The 21,866-nt window shown below is 63.8% G+C and overlaps 1 protein-coding gene across 2 annotated transcripts in view; it reads right to left on the minus strand.

The window, feature by feature from the left end:
• Nucleotides 1–12,045: 12,045 nt before the first annotated feature.
• LOC141993772 (solute carrier family 12 member 9-like) overlaps nucleotides 12,046–21,866 on the minus strand; it is a 49,362-nt gene continuing 39,541 nt past the window's right edge. Inside the window, exons 10-13 of one of the 2 annotated variants that reach the window (XM_074963409.1) lie at nucleotides 19,010–19,202; nucleotides 15,676–15,850; nucleotides 15,238–15,384; nucleotides 12,046–13,677 (exon numbers count right to left, since the gene is read on the minus strand). In XM_074963409.1, the coding sequence (XP_074819510.1) occupies nucleotides 12,884–13,677; nucleotides 15,238–15,384; nucleotides 15,676–15,850; nucleotides 19,010–19,202 (1,309 nt within the window). In that variant the 3' untranslated portion in view covers nucleotides 12,046–12,883. Of the gene's footprint in view, nucleotides 13,678–14,603; nucleotides 14,765–15,237; nucleotides 15,385–15,675; nucleotides 15,851–19,009; nucleotides 19,203–21,866 lie in introns of those variants that run through there. The other variant, XM_074963410.1, reaches the window with a different exon arrangement.

Consider the following 21,866-nt stretch of genomic DNA (forward strand, 5'->3'; position numbering starts at 1 on the left):
CGACTCTGGGGTTCAGGCCCTGGCTGGGCCAGCTGGGGGGACGCTGGGGTTCAGGTCCTGGCTGGGCCGGCGGGGGGGACGCTGGCACTTGGCCGACACTGGGGTTCAGGACCTGGCTGGGCCAGCTGGGGGGACGCTGGGGTTCAGGTCCTGGCTGGGCCGGCGTGGGGGATGCTGGCACTTGGCCGACGCTGGGGTTCAGGACCTGGCTGGGCCAGTGGCGGGGACGCTGGCACTTGGCCAAAGCTGGGGTTCAGGCCCTGGCTGGGCCGGCTGGGGGGATGCTGGGGTTCAGGTCCTGGCTGGGCCGGTGGTGGGGTTGCTGGCACTTGGCCGATGCTGGAGTTCAGGGCCCTGGCTGGGCCGGCGAGGGGGACGCTGGCACTTGGCCGACGCTGGGGTTCAGGACCTGGCTGGGCCAGCTGGGGGGACGCTGGGGTTCAGGTCCTGGCTGGGCCGGCAGAGGGGACGCTGGCACTTGGCCGACACTGGGGTTCAGGTCCTGGCTGGGCTGGCGGGGGGGACCCTCTGGGGTTCAGGCCCTGGCTGGGCCGGCTGGGGGGATGCTGGGGTTCAGGTCCTGGCTGGGCCGGCGAGGGGGACGCTGGCACTTGGCCGACGCTGGGGTTCAGGACCTGGCTGGGCCAGCTGGGGGGACGCTGGGGTTCAGGACCTGGCTGGGCCAGCTGGGGGGACGCTGGGGTTCAGGTCCTGGCTGGGCCGGTGGGGGGGATGCTGGCACTTGGCCGACGCTGGAGTTCAGGGCCCTGCTCAGACAATTCAGTCCTGGAGTGAAATCAAGGGACCCCGAGCAGGGCTTGGTCTGAGACAGGTGCCCGGGCAGCTGCGGCCCGCGGGTACCTCTGCACCCACCACCCTGCTGCTGGGCCTGATGCTGGGCCCGTGCCAACATGTCTGCAGGGCGCTCTCACCCCCCATGGCCATTCCTGGGCTATGAGACATGCAGGTGCCCGCATAGCAGAGCGGCAGCCCGGCCTGGCACTGTCCCCAGGACAACACGTATGCTGGGCACCAGCCGGCTGCTGCTCCCCAGTCTGGTTGGTCTCTGCCCAGCCTCCCACGCCCTGTGTCCCGGGCCAAACGACCTGGCACGCGTTGCTGCGTGTGCATCGCTCCCTCGACGGCAGGGCAGCAGCTGGCAGCAGGGAAGCGGGCACCAGACTGTGCCAGGCCTGGGGAGAAGCTGAGGGCGTCAGCGTCCATCGCAGCAGGCATTTACCCTTTACAGGATCCGGGGGTGGGGCGGGCACGGAGCAGGCCTGCGACTCGCCTCAGCTCTCCTGCTCCAGCCCCCACTCAAACCAGCTGCACTCAGGACCGGCCAGGACGCCGGGGTTCTCCCGCCTCTGCGCAAAGTGCCTTGGGATGACGCAGCCTCCTGCCTCCCCCCTCCACCAGCACCCTGGGGACCCCTGAGAGACCGAGCAACCGAGCTGCATCGGGGCACTGCCAACTCCCCCCAGCTCAACCCAGCCCAGGCCTTAATTCCTGCTGGCGCCCCCGACCAGGCTCTTGCTGCCTGCCTCCCCTCCCCCGCCCCCGGCACGTTCGCTTCGCAGCCCCCGGCAAGCCCGCTGCAATTCCCCACCTGCTCCGGGGCTAATCGGAAGCGATCCATCATCTTTTAGTCTGCAAAGCCCTTCGCGACATGGCAGGCGGCTGATATATTTATCTGCCGTCACCGAGGCAATTTCCTCCCCTCCCGCTAATCAATAGCTCCCTGCCCGAGACGAACCCGACCGCCGTCAGGCGGAGGAGAAATGGCTGGCGTAATTGGCAGAGCCGCTCGAGCTGCCGCCTGGCTCGGCGGCCCGGAGCCATGCAGGCCCCGGGGCTGGCACCCAGGCTCCGGCCTGAGGCTGGGGGATCCCGGGCGGGGCCCTTCGCCCAGCCCCCGGCCCGGCGTTCCCTGCTTAGCCGCCACACACTGCGCCGGGGGCCTGCCAGCAGCGCTGTCGTTGACTCACCCGAGTGATTTATGAGGCCGGAGCACTGGGCTCCCCTGCTAATTGCGAGGGGCTAAGGACAGCCCAATGTGCCTGCCCCACACATGCATCCTTGCTGGAACCCCTGGGACGGTGGGGTAGGAGGGGGGGATGATGGGAGGGCCAGAGGGGGATCAGAGCCCAGCGGGGCGGAGATGGGGGTCTGTGATTGTGGGCACAGGGGGATCACAGCCCAGCAGGGAGGTCGATGGGGGGTGGTGATGGGGCCGTCTGAGGGATCGGGGTCCTGCGGAGTGGGGGTCGATGGTGGGGGGAGCAGGAGGAGGGGACACTCAGCTGCTCCCTAGGGAGGAGCCTTGGCCCTGCACCAGCCAGGAAAACGCTGCAGTGAATTACCCACAATGTCAGCTGGGTGGGGGGATTCTGAGCAGCATGATCCAACTGTCAGTTCCCCCCATCGCCCCAGCCCCTGGGCAGGCTGGGCCTGGCAGCCTAGGAGGCAAGCGCTGCCCCACTGTTAAGAGAGACCAGGCTGTCCGGGGTCAGGCCCCATCGGTGCTGCATCTGCCTGGCTGGGACACAGGCAGGGGTTACGTGGTAGCCCTGGCTCTGGGACCCAGCCCCTCCCTACCCACTGCCTGCCCCCATTGCTGGCCCCGGCTGCCGCGGGCGGCTGTCCCGGAGCCTTCCCTGCTGATGGTCCCAAACGAGCAGGGCCCACGATCTCCTTGGAGTGGCTGCAGTGCCCAGTGCAGGGCTTGGGGCGCCTGGCTGTAATGCTGCAAAGGGCGAACCGGAGCTGGAGCTGGCACAGCCCAGTGCCATGGGAGAGCCGTGCCACCCTGGCACTTCCCGCTGCCCTGGGGGCCGGGCCAGGCCCCAGCAGGCCTTTCTGGAACTGGTGGGGACCCAGGCAGGGTGACGCCCTATGGCTCGGCCCGGCCTGCTCCTTTTCTCTGACCCCCCCAGTGGGTGATCCCTGTCAGTGCTGGGGAGGGGGAGAGTTGTGGGGGCAGAGCCACCCCAGGGACAGCAAGGATGAGGGTGGGGGGCACAGGTGACGGGAGCCCAGTGGAGCAGACGGCAGCCCTTGCTTTTAAAGGAGGCAGGGTGGGCTGGTGGGTAAACCCAGGGCAGGACGCCTGGGTTCTCTCCCCAGCGCTGCCACTGACTGAGTGACCTGGTACTTCAGTAAAGTCGGGCTGATGATGCCAGATCAGCTCTAGTTCAGTGCCCATCCCTGGGGTGGCTGGCCACCCTTTGTAAAGTGTCAAGAGCGGCTTAGACGCAAGGGGCAGCTGGGGTCTGCTCCGGTGCGTGGATCCCCAGCCTGGCTGTCCCGGGGTCTGCTCCTGTGCATGGATCCCCAGCCAGGCTGTCCCGGGGTCTCTGCCAGTGCGTGGATCCCTAGCCGTCCTGCTGGCTGTACACCATCCCCGCCAGGGATGGGTGCAAGGACAGGACAGCGGTACCACGTGTGCCAGGCCCCCATGCCCAGCCACTTCCACACGCCCGTCAGCGTCTGAGCTGCAGCCTCTGGGGCCGGGAGCATGAGGCACTGGTCTCCCCGAAGAGGAAGGCTCCTGGGCTGCCAATCTGGCCACGCTTCAGCCAGAGCCAGCGGCGCGTTTGGCGCAATTCCAGGGGCTGCTAAGGAGAGGTGGCGCCATGGCGAGACAGCGCCAGCGGGTAGCGGGGACACACCGAATTAAATTCAGCTGCCTTTGTCTCTCCCCTGACAGCTCCTCTCTTGTGCTGCTGGGCCCCCAGCCTTGGAAGGGGGCGTGCTTTGGAGAGGGTGGGGGGCTTGGATCCACCCTGGCATCATGCCACCCGCTTGGCATTCAGCCCAGGCCCTTCAGCCATAGGAACGTGACACTCTCTGTCCTACACCTTCCTCCCTCCCCCGGGCCCCACTCAGCACTGGGAGTGGCGTCCCTGCAGCGTGTGCTTTGGGTGGGGAGGGGAGGCCCGGGATGCTCCTCTCCGGGTGCCCTAGTGCTGCTGGGACACTGAGAGGTTGGCATCAGCTAGCCGGGCCCATCCGGCTGGAGCGACGGGGTGGGGGACAGCCAGGGCAGGAGTGTGCATGCTGCACTTCCAGCAACGTCGCCCAGTGGGTGTGACGATGTGACGCAGCAGGGAGGGGGGAGTGTTGACCTGGGAATGTGCCCTGGGGACGGGAGACCTGAGAGCCTGTCACCTGAGCCAGGAGGGGGAGGGGGAGGTGACACCTCTGCCCAGGAATGTGGACGGAGGCTGCAGCAGGGAACCTGCTCGGTGGGTTTAGTTTCAGTTTGGGGCTGGGTGGAGGAAGACAGGGAACCCCAGGGCTGGGGTCTAAGCTCCCTGCTCCCCCAGAAGGACTTCACTGAGGGGTCCTGGGGGTACCCACAAGCTCTGTTTTGGACTGTGTTCCTGTTGTCCAATAAACCTTCTGTTTTACTGGCTGGCTGAGAGTCTCAGTGAATCCCAGGAAGAGGGGTGCAGGGCCTGGACTCCCCCACACTCCGTGACAACTGGTGGCAGCGGTGGGATCTACTGCACCCCGTGAACGGCGCTTCCTGCAGTAAGTGACTGGGGAACAGTAAAACGAAGGGGGATTGACGGGGACCAGGCGTGCTGAAGATTCAGAGAGAGACGGTTCCAGGGGGCGGTTAACCCCTGGGAGTGTGTGACCAGAGAGAAGGACTTTTGCAGTAACAGGGTCCCCCGGGGGATTGCAGCGAGCGGTCCCAGGGGCGGAGGAGTCTGCAGCTCGACCCTGGCAAAGAGGTGGTGACCTCAAGAAGGACTGGCACACTAGGGGCTTTTCCTGGAAACCGTGGACAGCTGCCCGGCCTGCGAGTGGCCAGCCGGGAGATGTACGCTAAACGCCTTAAGAGCGACCTGGTGGAGCTGTGCAGGCAGAGGGGGCTGCGCGTCGGGAGGTCCACCAAGGAACAGCTGATTGCCCAGCTGGAGGAGAGGGATCGCTTGGATGACCCGATCCCTGTCCCTGAGGGAAGCCGCCCGGCGGACGCAGCGTGGGCCCTGGGGCCTGACCAGGCTGGGAGGGGTCAGACTGCTGCCCAGGACACCCCGAGACCCTTCCTACCTATGCCTGGGGGAGGGGTTGTGGGAAGCCCAGCGAATACCGAGGGCCCCCTGACCCCAGCAGCCAGCAGGGGATCCTCCCAGCGGAGCTCCCCATCCCTGGAGCGGATGCGGCTGGAATGGGAGAGGGAGAGGAAAATGAGGGAGCTGGAGGATCATGAAAAACAACGTCAACATGAGGAGAAACAACGTCAACATGAGCAGGAGGAGAAGGAGAAACAACGTCAACATGAGCAGGAGGAGAAGGAGAAACAACGTCAACATGAGCGTCAGGAGAAGGAGAGGGAGCGTCAGGAGAAGGAGAGGGAACGTCAGGAGAAGGAGAGGGAGCGTCAGGAGAAGGAGAGGGAACGTCAACATGAGCAGCAGGAGAAGGAGAAACAAAGACAGCATGAGCTGGAGCTGGCCAGGCTGAGGAGCAGTGGGGCCCCGGCTGCGGTGAGTGCGGGGGGACCCAAGACTGCAAGGAGCTTTGATAAGTGCTTCCTGGCCCAGCGGAAGGAGGGGGAGGACATAGATAGCTTCCTGACGGCCTTTGAGAATGCCTGCGAGCTGCACAGGGTTGACCCTGCCGACAGGCTCCAGTTCCTCACCCCCTTACTGGACCCCAAAGCCGTGGAGGTGTACAGCCGGATGACAGGGCCAGAGGCTGGGGACTATGAACTGTTCAAACAGGCCCTGCTCCGTGAGTTTGGGCTGACCCCCGAGATGTACCGGAGAAGGTTCCGGAGTCAGCGTAAAACGCCTGAGGTCACCTACCTACAACTGGTCAACAGGATGCAGGGATATGCCCGCAAGTGGACAGCGGGGGCCCAAACTAAAGAGGACCTGCTTGACCTGTTTGTACTGGAGCACCTGTATGAACAGTGCCCTTCCGACCTGAGGCTGTGGCTGGTGGACAAAAAGCTCGCGAACCCCAAGCATGCAGGGCAGCTGGCCGACGAGTTTGTGAACAGTCGGTCAGGGGGTAGCCGGGAGGAGTCCCAAAAGAACAGGCCCCCCCCAATGCAGAGAGAGAGTCACCATGGGGCCTCCCAGCGGGGAAATAGGGAGAACCCCCTCCAAAGGGGAACGCCTGGTGTCGGGCCCCTCCGACCCGTTCGAGGGGACCAACGTGACCTGAGCTGCTATCACTGTGGCCAGAGAGGCCACGTACGGGCCCAGTGCCCCGGGCTCAGGGACAAACTGAGCAGACCCAACCTACCCAGGGTTAACTGGGTAGGGACTCAGCTGGACGAGGGGCAGGCGACCCAGGAAAGGGGGGCTACCAGTTTGCCACCTGCTCAGGAGGGAAGAGTACCCCCAGCCAGCCCCGCCAGAGGGCTGGAGGCTCTGGACTCAGGGTGCTCGGTTTACAGGGTGGGTGCGGGGCTGTCCCTCCGGAGAGAGTGCCTTGTTCCCCTGGAGGTGGATGGGAGAAAGGTCAATGGATACTGGGATACGGGCGCGGAGGTGACGCTGGCCCGGCCCGAGGTGGTGGCCCCAGATCGGGTGGTGCCCAACACCTACCTGACCCTGACGGGGGTGGGCGGGACCCCATTTAAGGTGCCCGTGGCAAGGGTACACCTGAAATGGGGGACCAAGGAGGGCCCCAAGGATGTGGGGGTACACCACCATTTGCCCACTGAAGTTTTGATGGGGGGAGACCTAGAGGACTGGCCAAGCGACCCCCAGACCGCCCTGGTTGTGACCCGTAGCCAGAGCCGGCGAGGGGCACTGCGACCTGACCCTGGGGAGGGTACCACACTGGAGGCGCGAGACCCTACTCGGGTGGGGAGGGAGCGCCGAGGGGCACGGCTCAGAGAGGCTGCGGCCTCAGACCTGGCCACGGAGGGGGAACCGGGCCCCATCCCTTCCCCAGCCGCTGAGTTCCAGGCCGAGTTGAGGAAAGATCCCTCCTTGCAGAAGCTCAGGGACCTGGCCGACCTCAGTGAGGGACGGACCATGAGGAGAGGCTGCCAGGAGAGGTTCCTGTGGGAGAAGGGGTTCCTGTACCGAGAATGGGCTCCCCCAGGGGAAGGGGAGTCCTGTGGGATCAGGAGGCAGCTGGTGGTCCCCCAGAAGTACCGCTGCAAGCTCCTGTCCCTGGCCCATGACATCCCCCTCGCAGGGCACCAGGGAATCCGGCGCACCCGGCAGAGGTTGCTACAGAACTTTTACTGGCCCGGGGTCTTTACCACCGTCCAGCAGTATTGCCGATCCTGTGACCCCTGTCAGAGGGTGGGGAAGGCCCGGGACAAGGGGAAAGCGGCGTTGAGACCTTTGCCCATCATAGAGGAGCCTTTCCAGAAGGTGGCCATGGACATCGTGGGGCCTCTCAGCAAGACGACCCGGTCGGGGAAGAAATACATTCTGGTGGTGGTAGATTTCGCCACCCGCTTCCCCGAGGCAGTGCCCTTAGCTTCCATTGAAGCAGACACCGTGGCAGATGCGCTCCTGACCATTTTCAGCCGAGTGGGGTTCCCCAGGGAAGTCTTGACAGACCAAGGCTCCAACTTCATGTCGGCCCTGCTCCGGTGCTTGTGGGAGAAATGTGGGGTCCGGCATGACTGGGCCTCAGCGTATCACCCCCAGTCCAATGGGCTGGTGGAGAGGTTTAACGGGACGCTAAAGATGATGCTGAAAACCTTTATGAACCAGCACCCGCAGGATTGGGACAAGTACTTACCTCACCTGCTGTTCGCGTACAGGGAGGTGCCCCAGGAGTCTACCGGATTTTCGCCTTTCGAACTGTTATATGGAAGGAGGGTGAGGGGCCCCCTGGACCTGATGAGAGACGAGTGGGAGGGGAAGGCCACTCCCGATGGAGAGTCAGTGGTGGAGTATGTCCTGACCTTCCGAGAGAGACTGGCTGAACTCATGGGCCTGGCCAGGGAGAATCTGGCCAGAGCCCAGAGGAAGCAGAAGGTCTGGTATGACCGCACGGCGCGGGCCCGTGCCTACGCCACCGGGGATCAGGTGATGGTTCTCATCCCCGTGAGAAAGAACAAACTACAGGCCGCCTGGGAGGGCCCGTTCAAGGTCGTCAAGCAGCTCAATGAGGTAAACTATGTGGTGGAGCTGTCGAACCGGGCCCACCACCGCCGGGTGTACCATGTGAATATGATGAAGCCATATTATGCCAGGGGGAATGTGGTGTTAGCTGTGTGTGGTCAGTGGGAGGAGCAGGGAGATGACCCTTTAGTAGATCTATTCCCTGGGACCAGAGCTGGTTCCCCCCTGGAAACAATCCCCCTCTCGGATCAGCTCACCCCTGCCCAGCAAGCTGAGGTCAGGGGGGTGCTGCATCCGTACCGACAGCTGTTTTCCAACCAGCCGGGACGCACTAATCTGACTGTCCACCGGGTGCAGACAGGGTCGCACCCGCCGATAAGATGCTCCCCCTTCCAAGTCACAGGGAAAACTGCTCAGGACCTGGAAAGAGAGGTCCGGGACATGCTGGCTTTGGGGGTGATCCAGCCATCGGCCAGCCCTTGGGCCTCGCCGGTGGTGCTGGTCCCCAAAAAGGATGGGTCAGTCCGGTTCTGTGTGGACTATCGGAAGCTCAATGCCATCACTGTATCGGATGCCTACCCCATGCCCAGGCCGGACGAGCTCCTAGACAAGCTGGGAGGAGCTCGGTACCTTACCACCATGGACCTTACAAAGGGCTACTGGCAAGTGCCGCTGGATGCAGATGCCCGGCTGAAATCGGCCTTTATCACCCCTCTGGGGCGCTATGAGTTCCTGACCCTGCCTTTCGGCCTCAAGGGAGCGCCGGCCACCTTCCAGCGCCTGGTGGACCAGCTCCTGAGGGGGATGGAGAGTTTTGCCGTGGCATATATTGACGACATCTGTGTCTTTAGCCAGACCTGGGAGGACCACGTGTCCCAGGTTAGACAAGTGCTGGACCGACTCCAGGGGGCTGGGCTGACTGTCAAAGCGGAGAAGTGCAAGGTGGGGATGGCTGAAGTATCTTACCTGGGCCATCGGGTGGGGAGCGGCCGCCTAAAGCCGGAACCGGCCAAGGTGGAGGTGATCAGAGACTGGCCCGCTCCCCACACCAAAAAGCAGGTCCAAGCCTTTATTGGGATGGCAGGATACTATCGAAGGTTTGTGCCTCACTTTAGCGCCATAGCCACCCCCATCACTGAGCTATGCAAGAAGGGGAAGCCAGACAAGGTGGTCTGGACCGAGCAGTGCCAGGAGGCTTTCCGGGCGCTGAAGGAGGCTCTGGTCAGTGGCCCAGTTCTAGCAAACCCAGACTTTGACAAGCCCTTTGTGGTGTTCACCGACGCCTCCGACACGGGACTGGGGGTGGTGTTAATGCAGGAGGATGAAAAGGGGGAGAGACACCCCATCGTGTACCTGAGCAAGAAGTTGCTACCCCGGGAGCAACACTACGCGGCCATCGAGAAGGAGTGCCTGGCCATGGTGTGGGCCCTCAAGAAACTAGAGCCCTATCTCTTCGGGCGACACTTCACCGTGTACACCGACCACTCTCCCCTGACCTGGCTGCACCAGATGAAAGGAGCCAACGCCAAGCTCCTGAGGTGGAGCCTGCTCCTGCAGGATTACGACATGGACGTGGTCCATGTGAAGGGAAGTGCCAACCTGATAGCGGATGCGCTGTCCCGGAGAGGGGGCCCCGAACTTCCCCAGGTCACTGGTCACAGTGACCCCGCTCAGTTCAGTCTCGAAGGGGGGAGAGATGTGACGCAGCAGGGAGGGGGGAGTGTTGACCTGGGAATGTGCCCTGGGGACGGGAGACCTGAGAGCCTGTCACCTGAGCCAGGAGGGGGAGGGGGAGGTGACACCTCTGCCCAGGAATGTGGACGGAGGCTGCAGCAGGGAACCTGCTCGGTGGGTTTAGTTTCAGTTTGGGGCTGGGTGGAGGAAGACAGGGAACCCCAGGGCTGGGGTCTAAGCTCCCTGCTCCCCCAGAAGGACTTCACTGAGGGGTCCTGGGGGTACCCACAAGCTCTGTTTTGGACTGTGTTCCTGTTGTCCAATAAACCTTCTGTTTTACTGGCTGGCTGAGAGTCTCAGTGAATCCCAGGAAGAGGGGTGCAGGGCCTGGACTCCCCCACACTCCGTGACAGTGGGAAGCTCTCTGCACCCCAGGAACTGGCTCAAAGGGGCAGGGCCCCCTGGCTAGGCTGGACCCAGTGCTGCAGTGACTTCAGGGGAACAGCCCTGACCCCCGGCAGCAGGGTGGCAGCGTGGGCCTGAAAGGGCAGTTCGTGCTCCATCGGGGGGCTCTCCAGATGGGAGGCTGCACTGCCCAAGCTGGGGCCATCCTTATGGGGCACAGCAGAGCCCCCCATGGGGCAAGACCATGCCCTCCCCAGCTGCAGCCAGGAGTCTCCTGCCTTAGCTATGGCTGGAGAGCTCAGTAACAGCCCCTCTGCAATTGCCACCAGCTCTACCTGCCCCTCTTCCCCTCCCCCCACAGATCTAGGTCCCCCATCTGCCTCCTCCTGCCCCATCCCTTCCCTGCCTGCCTCCCACCTCCTTTCCGGCCCTTCCAGCCGCCCCTTTGGCTGCCCAGTTCCTCACCCTCCCCACTGCAGCCCTGGTTCAACACTCCCACCCTCCAGAACGGCCTTTCACTTGTCCAGGTCTTTCCCCCACTTGGCTCTGTCACTATGGCCCCCCTCCGCCCCCCACCTGCACTTCACCCCTCAGCCCTTCACACCCAGATCACAGACAGATCACCGGCGTCGTAAGCTGGCCTGGCCCCCAGCGGTACCGTGGTGTCTCTCCATGCTTCGCTCTTCTCCACCCGTCCCTCTTCCGCCCTCCCCACTGCATGGTCTGCCCCGCCAGCCCTCCACCACCTCCACTCCTGCTCTCACAGCCGGCCCCCACTCCAGATCTCCCCCCCCGGCTTGCCCCTCACCGTACAGCCATGCTTCAGAAAACCCACCCTTGGCCCCACATGCCTCTTCCAATGCCGCTCCAGCTCCCTTTCCTTGCTGAGCTCTCTGAACGCAGCTACAGGTCCACCCCACCCCACGCCAGGATCCAACGACCTCTTCCTGGCCAAAGCTAGAACCAGCCCTCCAGTTTCCTCCCCGGCCTTCAACACCGCCGGCCATGCTCCTCTTCTCCACGTCTCATCTTCCCTGGGCTCCCGCCACTGTCCTCTGATCGCTGCCTCAGTGTCCCCCGGGAGGATCCTCTCACCCCTCCGCCAGTGCTCTGTGGGGGCTCTCCAAGGCTCGTTCCTGGGACCTCTTCTCCCTCCACACCTTAGCACCAGGTGATCTCATCCGCAAAGACAAATGCTTCCCCCATCGCCATGCTGAGGTCTTCCAGCTCCCCCACCCCCTCCGGGCCGGTCTCCTGTGCAGACTAAGATTTCAGCCTGTCTTTGACAAGGCTCAACCGGAGCTCCTAATCTCCCCTCCCAAGCCTTCCTCCAGCCCCACCACCCTGCCCATCACTCAACTCTCTAGCCCCTCACAGCCCGGCTGGGTCCAACCCCTGCTGATTCCTTAAGCACAGCGGCTCTTGGCCCGGCTGTCCCCGCGTACACCTCCCTTACGGCCGCCTCCTTCGCTCCAGCCTTGGCAAACACCCCCCCCACCATCTCCATTCAGAACGCTCTCCCCTAGCCCGGCACTGGGGCCACGTCACCCCTCTCTTCGCTCCCCCCTCCAGCGCCGCACACACAAGCTGCTTGTCTTTGCCTTCCTGGTCCACCCGCCTCATCAGCTCTCCCTGATGCTCGCCTCCCATCAGCCCATGCTGCCAGCCTCCATCGCCCACCTTGGCGCTTTCTCCCAGGCTGCCTGTCAGGCCTGGCAGAAGCTCCCCGGGACCACTTCCAAAGCTACATTATCCCCTTGCAAACTCTCCTTTCCTGGGATGCCTACAGCAAACAGGGCGGGCTCAGGCTGCGGGTGGGCGCATCCTGCCCTGGGGCACCCGCCGGGCTAGTGTGGGGGACAGCTGGAGACATGGGGACATCAAACCCAGAGACTCAATAACCAAGGCCAGGGCTCTGCCTGGAGCCTCCCATGGCAGATTTATTTCAGTAACACGGTTCAGTGCAAATTAAGTTACTGGCAGCTTCAGGACACGGGCCCTGCTGATCGTCCACGCTGGGCTAGGGCCATTGCACCTGCTGGGATTTTGTTCGACTCCACGCCCCCCCTAGATCCCAGCCTGCCAGGGAACACAGAGACTCCAGGGCGCTCGTCACGTGCTCCTCGTGTCTCATGACAACCGGCCTTTCACCACCAGGACCGGCCGGAGTCTCCGTGCCCATCACTGCTGCTGCCCAAGCTTCTCGGGGGCTCACCGGTTCTCCAGCTGGGGCACGGAGCAGTTCAACAACTTGCCCACAGTCGGCGTCAGGACGAGAACCCAGGCGTCCTGAGCCCCCATCCCGGCCGCTCTGCTGGGCATTAGCAGAGTGACCGCTGCATGTGCTTTGGCTCGTGGGATTGCCAGGGCCTCGTCCTCACACCACACCAGCGGGGCCAGGAGCAAGGGCAGGGGCTGCAGCCACAGGCCAGGTGCTGTGGGGCCGCAGAGCCTGGGTTGGGAGAGGCCTGACGGCCGGGAACCTGCGGAGCAGTCCACGTCCCGGCAATTACCCAGCCACTCGCACCAGCCAGGACTGGGCATGACTAGCACAGCACCCACCGGGGTGCAGGAGACCTGAGTGAGCGCGGGGTGTGTGTAGGGAGTCCCCGGGTGAGGGCAGCATGGGGGGAGAGCTTGGGGGGTTCTCTGTCAGAGAATCCAGACAGGGAGGTGCTGAGCCAGCCCGGTCCCAGTGCCGCAGTCCCCTTGCCCGTTGCTATGCCAGGCCTGGGGGCCGGGCCGGGCTAGAGCTCGGTGCTGGTGACGGCGCTGACGCCGTGTACCAGCAGGGTGGGGCCCAGGTCCCGGGTGAGCAGCTCCAGCTGGTGCAGGTAGCTGGGGTAGAGGCTGGTGTCGGCGGGGGGCCGGGGCAGGTAGAGAAAGCGGATGGTGGGCGAGGGGCTCTGCTCCAGGATCAGCCTGTTGGCTGCTTTCAGGTACTCGTCGGAGATGCAGGTGGCATTGCCAGGGAAGTTCATGGCTGCCTCCACCGGCCTGGCCCGCTGCTCCTGCTGCTTCTGCCAGTGCAGGGCCACCACAGCGTCCCAGGGCACCATGCGGATGGCAGCCTGGATGCGCAGCTCCTTCAGCAGCTGGCGCAGCTTGTCCTCCTGCCCGCGGGTCTTGGCCCCGGTCTCCACGCACAGGAAGAGGCGGAGCTGGGCGCGGCGCCAGGAGCGCGCCATGCTGAGCACGCAGGCCATCTGCAGCAGGAAGAGGCTGCAGGTGTCGGCGTAGCGGGCGCTGTCTGGGCGCAGCAGGTTGAGGGGCCAGACGTCGATGGCGGGCGCCCGCGCCTTGTCGAAGTGCTCGAAGGAGCGAGCCAGCATCACGTTCCGTAGCATCTTCACCGCGTCGGCCACCACGGCCACGTACTCCTGGGGCGACAGCCTCCTGGGGGCCGTGGCCCCCCGCACGGGTGGGAAGCTCAGCAGCGCCGTCTCCTCGCTGCCCTCGAAGGCCGGGTGCCGCGCCAGCCTGTCCTGTGGCACCGCGCCGTCGTAGAAGCCCAGCACGATGGTATTGGGCCGCATGCCGCCTGCGAGACAGAGCGCGGCCCAAAGTTAGCTGCTGGGGCTGGCTGCTCACAGACATCACCCTGCCAACTGAGCGCTCCCGGTGTCCCAGCCCAGCCTGGGGGCGCGGGGCCAGCGCATCTGTGCCCTGAGGTGCTTGGGGGCAGCCCCTCGGGCTCTAGGTACTCTGTGCTGCCGGCCGGCCTGCCCTGAGAGCAGCACCGCGCCACCTTCTGCCTGCCTTGCTGACTCGGCGCCTGGCAGCTGCAGTTCGCTGCACCACGGCTTTGCCCTACTGTGCAGAGCCAGGGACTGTTGAACCCCCGGAGCCAGGAGTGAGGAGGTGGGGATTTGCTGTAATATTGTTACCAAGCTGATGTGTGCCTCAGTTTCCCCTATATGCTGCAGGGCTATTTAGGGGGAAGAAAGGGCTGTTTGGTCTCTGCAGAGGCTCAGAGACTCATGGCTTTTGCCTGTCTGGGGCCTGGGCCCCATATCATGGAGCGTTTTGAGAAGACAATGGCAAGCCCAGTCACTGGGACTTTGATACCAACGCCAAGCCGTGTTTGCCCAGCTGGGGAATGAAGGCTGGCGGCGGGGGGTTGAGGTGGAAGTTAAGTGTGGGGAGCAGTCTGGACTCACACCTGAACAGGGAAACAGAGAGGTCACCGGCGGGAGGGCTGGGGCTCTGGCTGACCAGGATGGCCCAGGCTGTAAGCGTCTTTTCTCTGGGCTCACCAAGACCGCCCTGTGCTGTGTCCTTTGACTAATAAACCCGTCTGGGTGCCAGCACTGGCTGGCTGAGCGCCCTGCGGGTACTGGTGGAGGGCTGCATTGCCCCCTGAGTTTGTACAGGTCTCCCTCAGGGCTCTGCCTCAGTGGGGCTGGCTGAGCCGAGCTCACGTGGGAAGCAGGGGGGCTGCAGGCCCAGGCCCAGCCTAAGGAAGCGGTGAAGTCGTGGGGCTCACCATGGAGGAAGATGAGATCCCTCAGGGGTCTGGAACACTGCAGGGGGCCTCCCAGAGACTGTTCCAAAGCTGGGCCCATGGCCCCGATCCTGTGGGTCTGTGACACCAGCCCTCACGCTCTGCCCCGGCTGAGCACCATGCCCTGGGCAAGGAGGGGTTGTCAGCTCCAGCTCTCCCAGAGAGGAGGGGGGATGAGCCAGCTGGCCTCCCAGGGGGAGCGAAGCCATGTCCTGCCCGAGCTCTCTGTCGCCACCGGCTCCCACCACCTGGCAGGGGAGGGCTGGGGTGGCTGGTGTGACACCCACACACAGATGAGACGCCCTGGCACGCACACAGAGTGTCCCCCCAGCTCAGGACAGGGCCGAGGGCATGGGGGGAACATGGGCAATCCCAGGCTACACTGGCCCAGGGCCCACGGCTGCCCTGAGCAGGGAGCAGGCATGGCAGTTCAGGCAGGCATCTCTGCCCCATCCCCACAGCTGCCAGGAGAGGCACCAGCAGGAGGTAACCCTGATGGCTGGGCCGTGGGCCCCCCTCCTGCAGCGCCCAGCACAGGCCATGCGGCCGGGGGGCTGCAGGTGGCGAGCGGCATCCGCGAGGTGGGCGGGGACTCACCCAGGCCGGAGATGAAGAGCAGCTGCTGGACGCCGTGTCTCACCGAGTTCGCCAGCGTGAGATTCACGAAGGCTTTGACATTCAGCCTGTCGACCAGCAGGAGCCAGGAGTCGGCATGGGTCTGCAGGGGGTCGGAGGGCAGGGAGTCTGGGGAGAGATGGGGCAGCGTCAGCCCCTGCGCGCTGCGGCTGGTGGTGAGAATAGCCTCCTTCCCTGAGCTGCCAGCCCCAGGCCCCACACCCGGGGGGAGCTCAGGTCCGAGGCGTCCTCCTTCTCGCAAGAGCGTCACCCCCAGTCCCCCCACCTGGCGTCACCCCCAGCCCCTGAGCTCTGCTCCCCTACGGCCTGGATTGCCCGGGGTTTGCTCTGTCACCACGGCAGCCCCGCGTGCCAGCCCCTCTGTGCCATGGGGGCCCGGGCAGCAGGCCCTGCTCTCACCTAACTCTGCCAGCTCCACGTGGCCCAGCACGTACAGGCCGCTCTTCTTCAGGTCGTTGATGAAGCTGATCAGCTGGATGCTGGACCGGGGGTTCTGCACCATCAGCAGCATCTGGGGGCGCCAGAACTTGACGTGCTCCTTACGGACGTCCAGCATCAGCAGGTACTTCCGGACCTGGCGGCAGGGGCAGAGCGGAGAGTCAGGGCGGATAGACTCCCCCCAGATTCAATGGCATCTCGTTAGCCCTTGGCCGGCCTGAAGGGAGCCTGGCATGGTCTGTGTACCTGGCATAGGCACCTCCGCACCCAGCTGCCCCCTACCCCTCCCACTCACCCCGGCACAAGGAACAGGGGCCGACTCAGCTCTGGGGTCCATTGGGAGCCAGTGCCATTCCAGTGGGGCAGTATCTGCCCTGTGCCAGGGTGGTGTGAGCGCTGGGGAAGGCGGGGCTGCAGCGTCTTCCCCGCCAAGTCCCACCAGCGGCCAAGCCCCGTCTACACTAGGGCACACACTGCCCCACGGGCGCAGACAGCCTCAGGCATCACCCCCTGGGGAGGGGAGAGTCCCTCTGCAGGGCCCTAGGAGACCCCCCCACCCCAAGGAGGCTGCAGACAGTTATGGGCACCCCATGGCCAGAATGATTCTGCCCCAAGGAGGGGCTTGGCGAAGAGCCACCAGGGGCCTGAGGTCCAGCTCCTGAAAGGGGTTTCGGTGCCTAACTCCCATTGGACCCCAGTTCCAAGGGGTGACTGGGCGAGCCCAACTGGCAGGGTCTGGCCAAGCGGGAGTGTCCCACCACTCAAGGCCCAGCCCCTGCGGGTGGCGCTATCTCTGCAGCCTGCCAAGCAGCCCCCAGCCACACCAGGGATGGCGGGAGCTGTTGTTTCTGCCTGTGGGCAGTGCCTAGTTCAGTGCGGGTGCTACCCCACTGCCAGGGCCTCTCTGTGGCACACCTAGGAGCCCATCACTGCTTCACACCAGCCCCAAAGACGCGGGGGCCCGGGCCTGGGCAGCTTAGCCCTTTGCCTGTTTGTTACGGGACCCCCCAGCTGGATTTCATACAGCTCCTGAGCCCTGCTCACCATTGGTCTCCCCCTGCAAAGTCTTTTTTGCTTCCTGCCTTAAATGGCTGCATGGTAGATAGCTGCCATGTTCTACCCCAGAGGTGGCTGCATTTCAGAGGTGAGGCTCTCGTAGGCACTGAATTCCAGACGGTTTGTGTGATGAAGTGGGAATTTACTGTGACATTTTTATGACCCCATGTGTGCTTCAGTTTCTCCTGTATTTCGCATGGCTACCCAGTGGTCGGGGAAAAGGAACCGTTTGCTCTCAGGGCAGGCTGAGAGAGAGACATGGGTATGAATGTCATCCATCTGAGCCTGAATGGATCCTTAAAAAGGACTGACCGAGGCTGACCCCATCTGAGTGGAAAATCTGAGAAGACCATGGCAAATCCAGTCACCAGGACATTGACACCTGGCAACTGATGCCCAGAGGGAGAGGGGTTTCCCCACCGCTCAGCAGGGAAACTGAGCAAAATCCCCCAGCTCGAGAACAAAGAACTGGGAAGGAGTGAGGTGGAGGGATCGGAGTTGGCTGTTGGAAAGAGTCGGGCCTCTCACCTGGGAACTGCCCCTGGAGGTCAGAGTGAGAGAGAGAGAGAGAGAGAGAGACAGAGCCTGAACATGGAGTTCATTACAGCTTGGCTGGGCTCTGGGCTAACCAGGATGGGCTTGGACTATGCTTTAACCTTCAGTTCTCTGTGCTCATCTAAGGACTTCCTAGGCTGTGACCAATTGACTGATAAACCTGACGGTTTTTGACACTGAGCGTCACTGCAAATACAAAAAGAAAAGGAGTACTTGTGGCACCTAGTGCGTTAATCCCTACAGGGTGGACAAGTCTCTACCAGGGTCCGTCTCAGCTGGACTCTCTGGACAGAGCTCACAGGGTGAAGCAGGAGGGCTGGAGCCCCAGTGGTCCAGGCTATGGAGGTGTGTGGCCTCCCCCGAAGTGAGACCCGGGGGAGTCTGGGGTCTGCCCCGGCAAAGGGCCTGTCCCATAGCTGGGGGCGTAGCTCTGATCCTGGGGATCCGTGAGCTTTGGGATGAAATGGACAAGATTGCTGCATGGGGGGGAGGGGGGAGAAGGACAGGACACACCTGGGGAGGGGGAGGTGCTAGGTAGGTCGGGCTGAAGCAGGTCAGGAGCTTGCTTCCTCCTATGCTGGAAGTTGTCCAGCCCCTCCCCCGCATTTTACACCCCCCCCCCCATTCCTTTCAGCCCCAAGAAAACAACATCCTTATTCTCGGTAACTCAGCACCCCACTGGTGGCAGCTCCTCCCACCCCACCCCAGGGACACCCCCAGAGCACGGGCACGGCTCACACCATGTGCTGCAGGTATGGGCAGCTTTAGTCCCCTGCAGAGGCCAGAGCTCTGGGTCCCTCCATGCCGGGGGGAAGGCAGGCACCCGCCCCCACTCACTTCTAGTGAGCCTCAGTGGCTTTCCCTGCTCTCCCCCTCGCTCCTGGGGGGTGTGAGTGGTGCCCCGGGGCCACAGCAATGCAAACGGCGCAGCCCAGCTCCTCCAAGCCTCATGCCATTGCTTTCAATGGAAATTAGGAACCTAAATACCCTTGCCTGAGCCATGTTTACCCCGCCCAGCCAACTCCCTGAGCCCCACAGACTAGGAGCCTGACTGATCTCACACTGGCGTCATCAGGAGTGACACCGCCGAGGCCTGTGGAGTAATGTGAGATTGGGATCGGCCTCTGGGTGTGGCTCCCACCGGGGACAGTGCCCGCTGCTAGGATGGTGCCCGCTGCTAGGACACCACCTGCCGTCAAAGGCAGCTGGCCATTCCCTGAAGCGTGTGACTCTGGAGCAGCCCCACTGACCCCGCAGGGTCCCCCCGGATTTACACCCGTGTCAGTGAGAGGAGACCCCCCCGCTCCCGTTCCACTCACACCGCCCGGCGGAACGGCAATGAGGCGCGAGCTCCCGAACGCCGCCCCGGTGCTCTGCGTACCGTCCATTAAGCTCTAATGGGAGTTTTCAGTGGTGATCTGATGCCTCGAAATGACAGGCTGGGCGGGCGAGGTGGCTCCCGCCCCGGGGCTGGGGAGGCCGCTGGGAGCGTGAGCCCAGCGCTGGGGAATGGGGCCAGGCCCAGGCTGCGCCGGGGCAGGGGATTGCTCTGAACGAGCAGGGAGCCGGGGCTCCCAAGGCGGCAAGGTGAGGGAGGAAGGTGCCCCCGATCCCCAGCAGGGAGGGAGACACCTGGGAGGGGGCAGGCCCAGCTAACCTAACCGGGGGAGGCGCCCACGCTTACCTGGTGGAAGATGAGGGCCTGGCTGATGTAGCCCCAGCTGCTGCTCGGGGACAGGTAGTGCAGGGCCAGCAGAAGCAGCAGCATGAAGGCCATGCTGGCCGAGGCGTAGATGGGGCTGATGAGGAACATCATGACCCCGCAGCCCAGAATGCCCAGCACGCAGGTGTGCCAGGTGAAGTACTGGAACGTGGGCCTGCAGGGGACAGCAGAGATGGGTTCTCAGCACGGGCAGCTGGAGCCGGGAGCCGCACAGGCACCTGGCCCCTCGGCTAGTGAGAGGGAGCCCAGGGCTAGTCAGTGGGGGCAGGGAGAGGGCTCAGGCGGGGGTAGCCTCGGGGTTGGGCTGGTTCTAATTCAACTGGGGACTTGTGCGGGGGCGGGGGGAATCTTTCCCCCAGGAGAGCAGCCAAGGGGAGAACAGGACCCAGCACGACTGACCCCTCTGGGAAGGGGCATCGGGAGAGGGCCACGCCAGGGCCGGGCATTACAGCCGGTGGTTCCCAATCCCCATCTCAAACCTAGTGCTTGGGGCCTGTGGGATGGACCTCCTAGGCCGGGCACCACCCCGACCAGCCAGGCATGGCAAATCCGTCACAGCTCAGCTGCCCGTGATGGCAGGAGCCACTCGTGCTCTGTGGCACCAGCGGGCACCAGCCCAGCCTTCTGGCTGGTGAAAACGGGACAGACGCTGGCCAGCCGCTTGCCTTCATCCAGCAGGGCCCTGAGCCCGACCACACCCTGGCTGTCTCCCCACTCAGCATCCATGGGGAAGAGCCCTCCCTGGCCCCCCAGAGCAGCAGTGGCTGGATGGGAGGCATGGGCCGAAGGCTCTCATGGGCTGCTTTATCACTGGCAATCCTTAGTTGTTTTAATTTCATACTTGGGGGATGGGGGGGTCGGACCTGGGGATGAGCCCAGTAGAAATACAGTTCCCCAGTCCGGGGCCAGCGCTCGAGAGGGGCTGGGATTTCCAATGGTGCATTTTATTAAAAGGCCGGCGCAGGGCTCAGCTTGGGGGGGCCGTATATGGCTTAATTACCCAGTACTCATCTCACCCGCTGTCTGAGCGAGATTGCCTGGGAAGATTTAAGGAAGGCCGGTAATGATGCTCCCCACCCCCAGCCGCAAGCAACAACCCTGCAAACCAGAGACAAAGGCCAGAGGGGAGGGAGGCGGGGGCAGTGGGGGGGGGGGGGGCGTTGCTTCTGCTCTAAAGGGAAAAAAGGTGAATAATAAAGTGAGATTGCGGCTAAGTGGGGAATCGATCCTCATAAACGCTCCCCCCACCAGCCCAGCAGAAGAGCCGGCTGGGATGTTAACTCTTAGGATGCTGGCAGGTGACATGCATGCTCCCCCAGGCCCCTCCCGCCCTCAACCAGGGCCCATCTCCAGGGCCCGCCTGGTTGCAAGCGTGCTGGGGAGGTGTACACCCGGAAGCACCACGGTACCAGAGCACCAGCTACCCCCCATCCAGCACCTCATGGGGACGCTGCATTAGCCGAGGGGGACCAGCCCACTTGGGGAGCAGACTGTCCCAAGTCCCGCTCTGCCAGGACCATTCCACTCGACCCCAGCAGTACCTGTGTCGCCCCGGGGTGGGGAGCCGGGGGCAGCCCCGATTGCCCGTACCATGGAGCTTTGGGCTGGGGTCTCAGCAGGCCAGGCCGCGCAGCCAGACGGACCCATCCTCTCCCTCCGGGGGGGCTGTGGGTGGGCACAGGCCGCCCAGGGGTGCACTGGCGCACGGTCTGCTCCTCAGCCCCCACGGCAGGAGCGTTCCCTGCCCAGGGCACCCTTCCTGGCAGGCACGGGGTCCCTTCCCCTTGCGGCTGGGCATGGGAGCCGGACCAGCCCCCCACGGACACCTGCTGGCAGGGTGAAGGGCAGCACTGAGCACGCAGGGCTGGAGGATGTGAGGGGAATTCAATGACTCGGAGCGCCGGGGCCTGCCAATCACCGCGGAGAGCCGGTGCCGGGTGTCTGATAACAGCGGCAGTGATCGATTGGGGAAGGCATTTTATCCTTCATCTCCAGGCTCCCCGCGCGTAATCAAGGCTGAGGGGCCCCGATCCGGAGCTGTGCGGCACTGCCTCTGCTCTCGCTGGAGGCTACAGGAGCAGGCCTGGCAGCGCCTCTGGGGAAGCACCCAGCACCTGCAGGATGGGCCCAGGAGGAGCTATCTGCAAGGGGACACACTGCTCTGGGCTGAGGGGCTGGGAAGCCCTGGGGCACGCAGCAGGGTGCTGACAGAAGAGGGAGACTCCTAGCCTCAGCCCCACGCCACGGCCAGACAGCATGGGCTGGAGCAGGGGGCATGGGGCTGAGAATCTGGCCCCATGGATCTGTCACGAAGTCCCCGGGCGCTGCTCTGGAACTGCTCCCTACGCAGCCAGTCAGGACCTGGGGAAGTCTCCTCTCTGGGAGCAGCCTGTCTGCAGGGCAAGAAGCTCACACGGCTTCCGCCTTCCTGGGTCTGACCTCGGAGCATTCAGCATCCTCTGCCCCTCCGTGTGCTTCCCACAGCGAGTCCGCCCAGGCGGGGTCCTGGGGAAGCCAGAGGATCCTGCCCCCCAACTCCGCAGTCAGACGTGACTCTCAGCCAGCCAGTAAAACAGAGGTTTATTAGACGACAGGAACATGGTCTAAAACAGAGCTTGTAGGTGCAGAGAACAAGACCCCTCAGCCGGGTCCATTTTGGGGGGCAGGGAGCCAGACAACCACATCTGCACTTCACTCCATGTCCCCAGCCAGCCCCAAACTGAAACTCTCTGCAGCCCCTCCTCCTCTGGGCTTTGTCCCTTTCCAGGCCCAGGAGGGCACCTGATTCCTTTGTTCTCCAACCCTTTAGCTCTCACCT

Source organism: Natator depressus, chromosome 9, assembly GCF_965152275.1.
Source record: "Natator depressus isolate rNatDep1 chromosome 9, rNatDep2.hap1, whole genome shotgun sequence".
In the NCBI taxonomy this organism is placed as follows: domain Eukaryota; kingdom Metazoa; phylum Chordata; order Testudines; family Cheloniidae; genus Natator; species Natator depressus.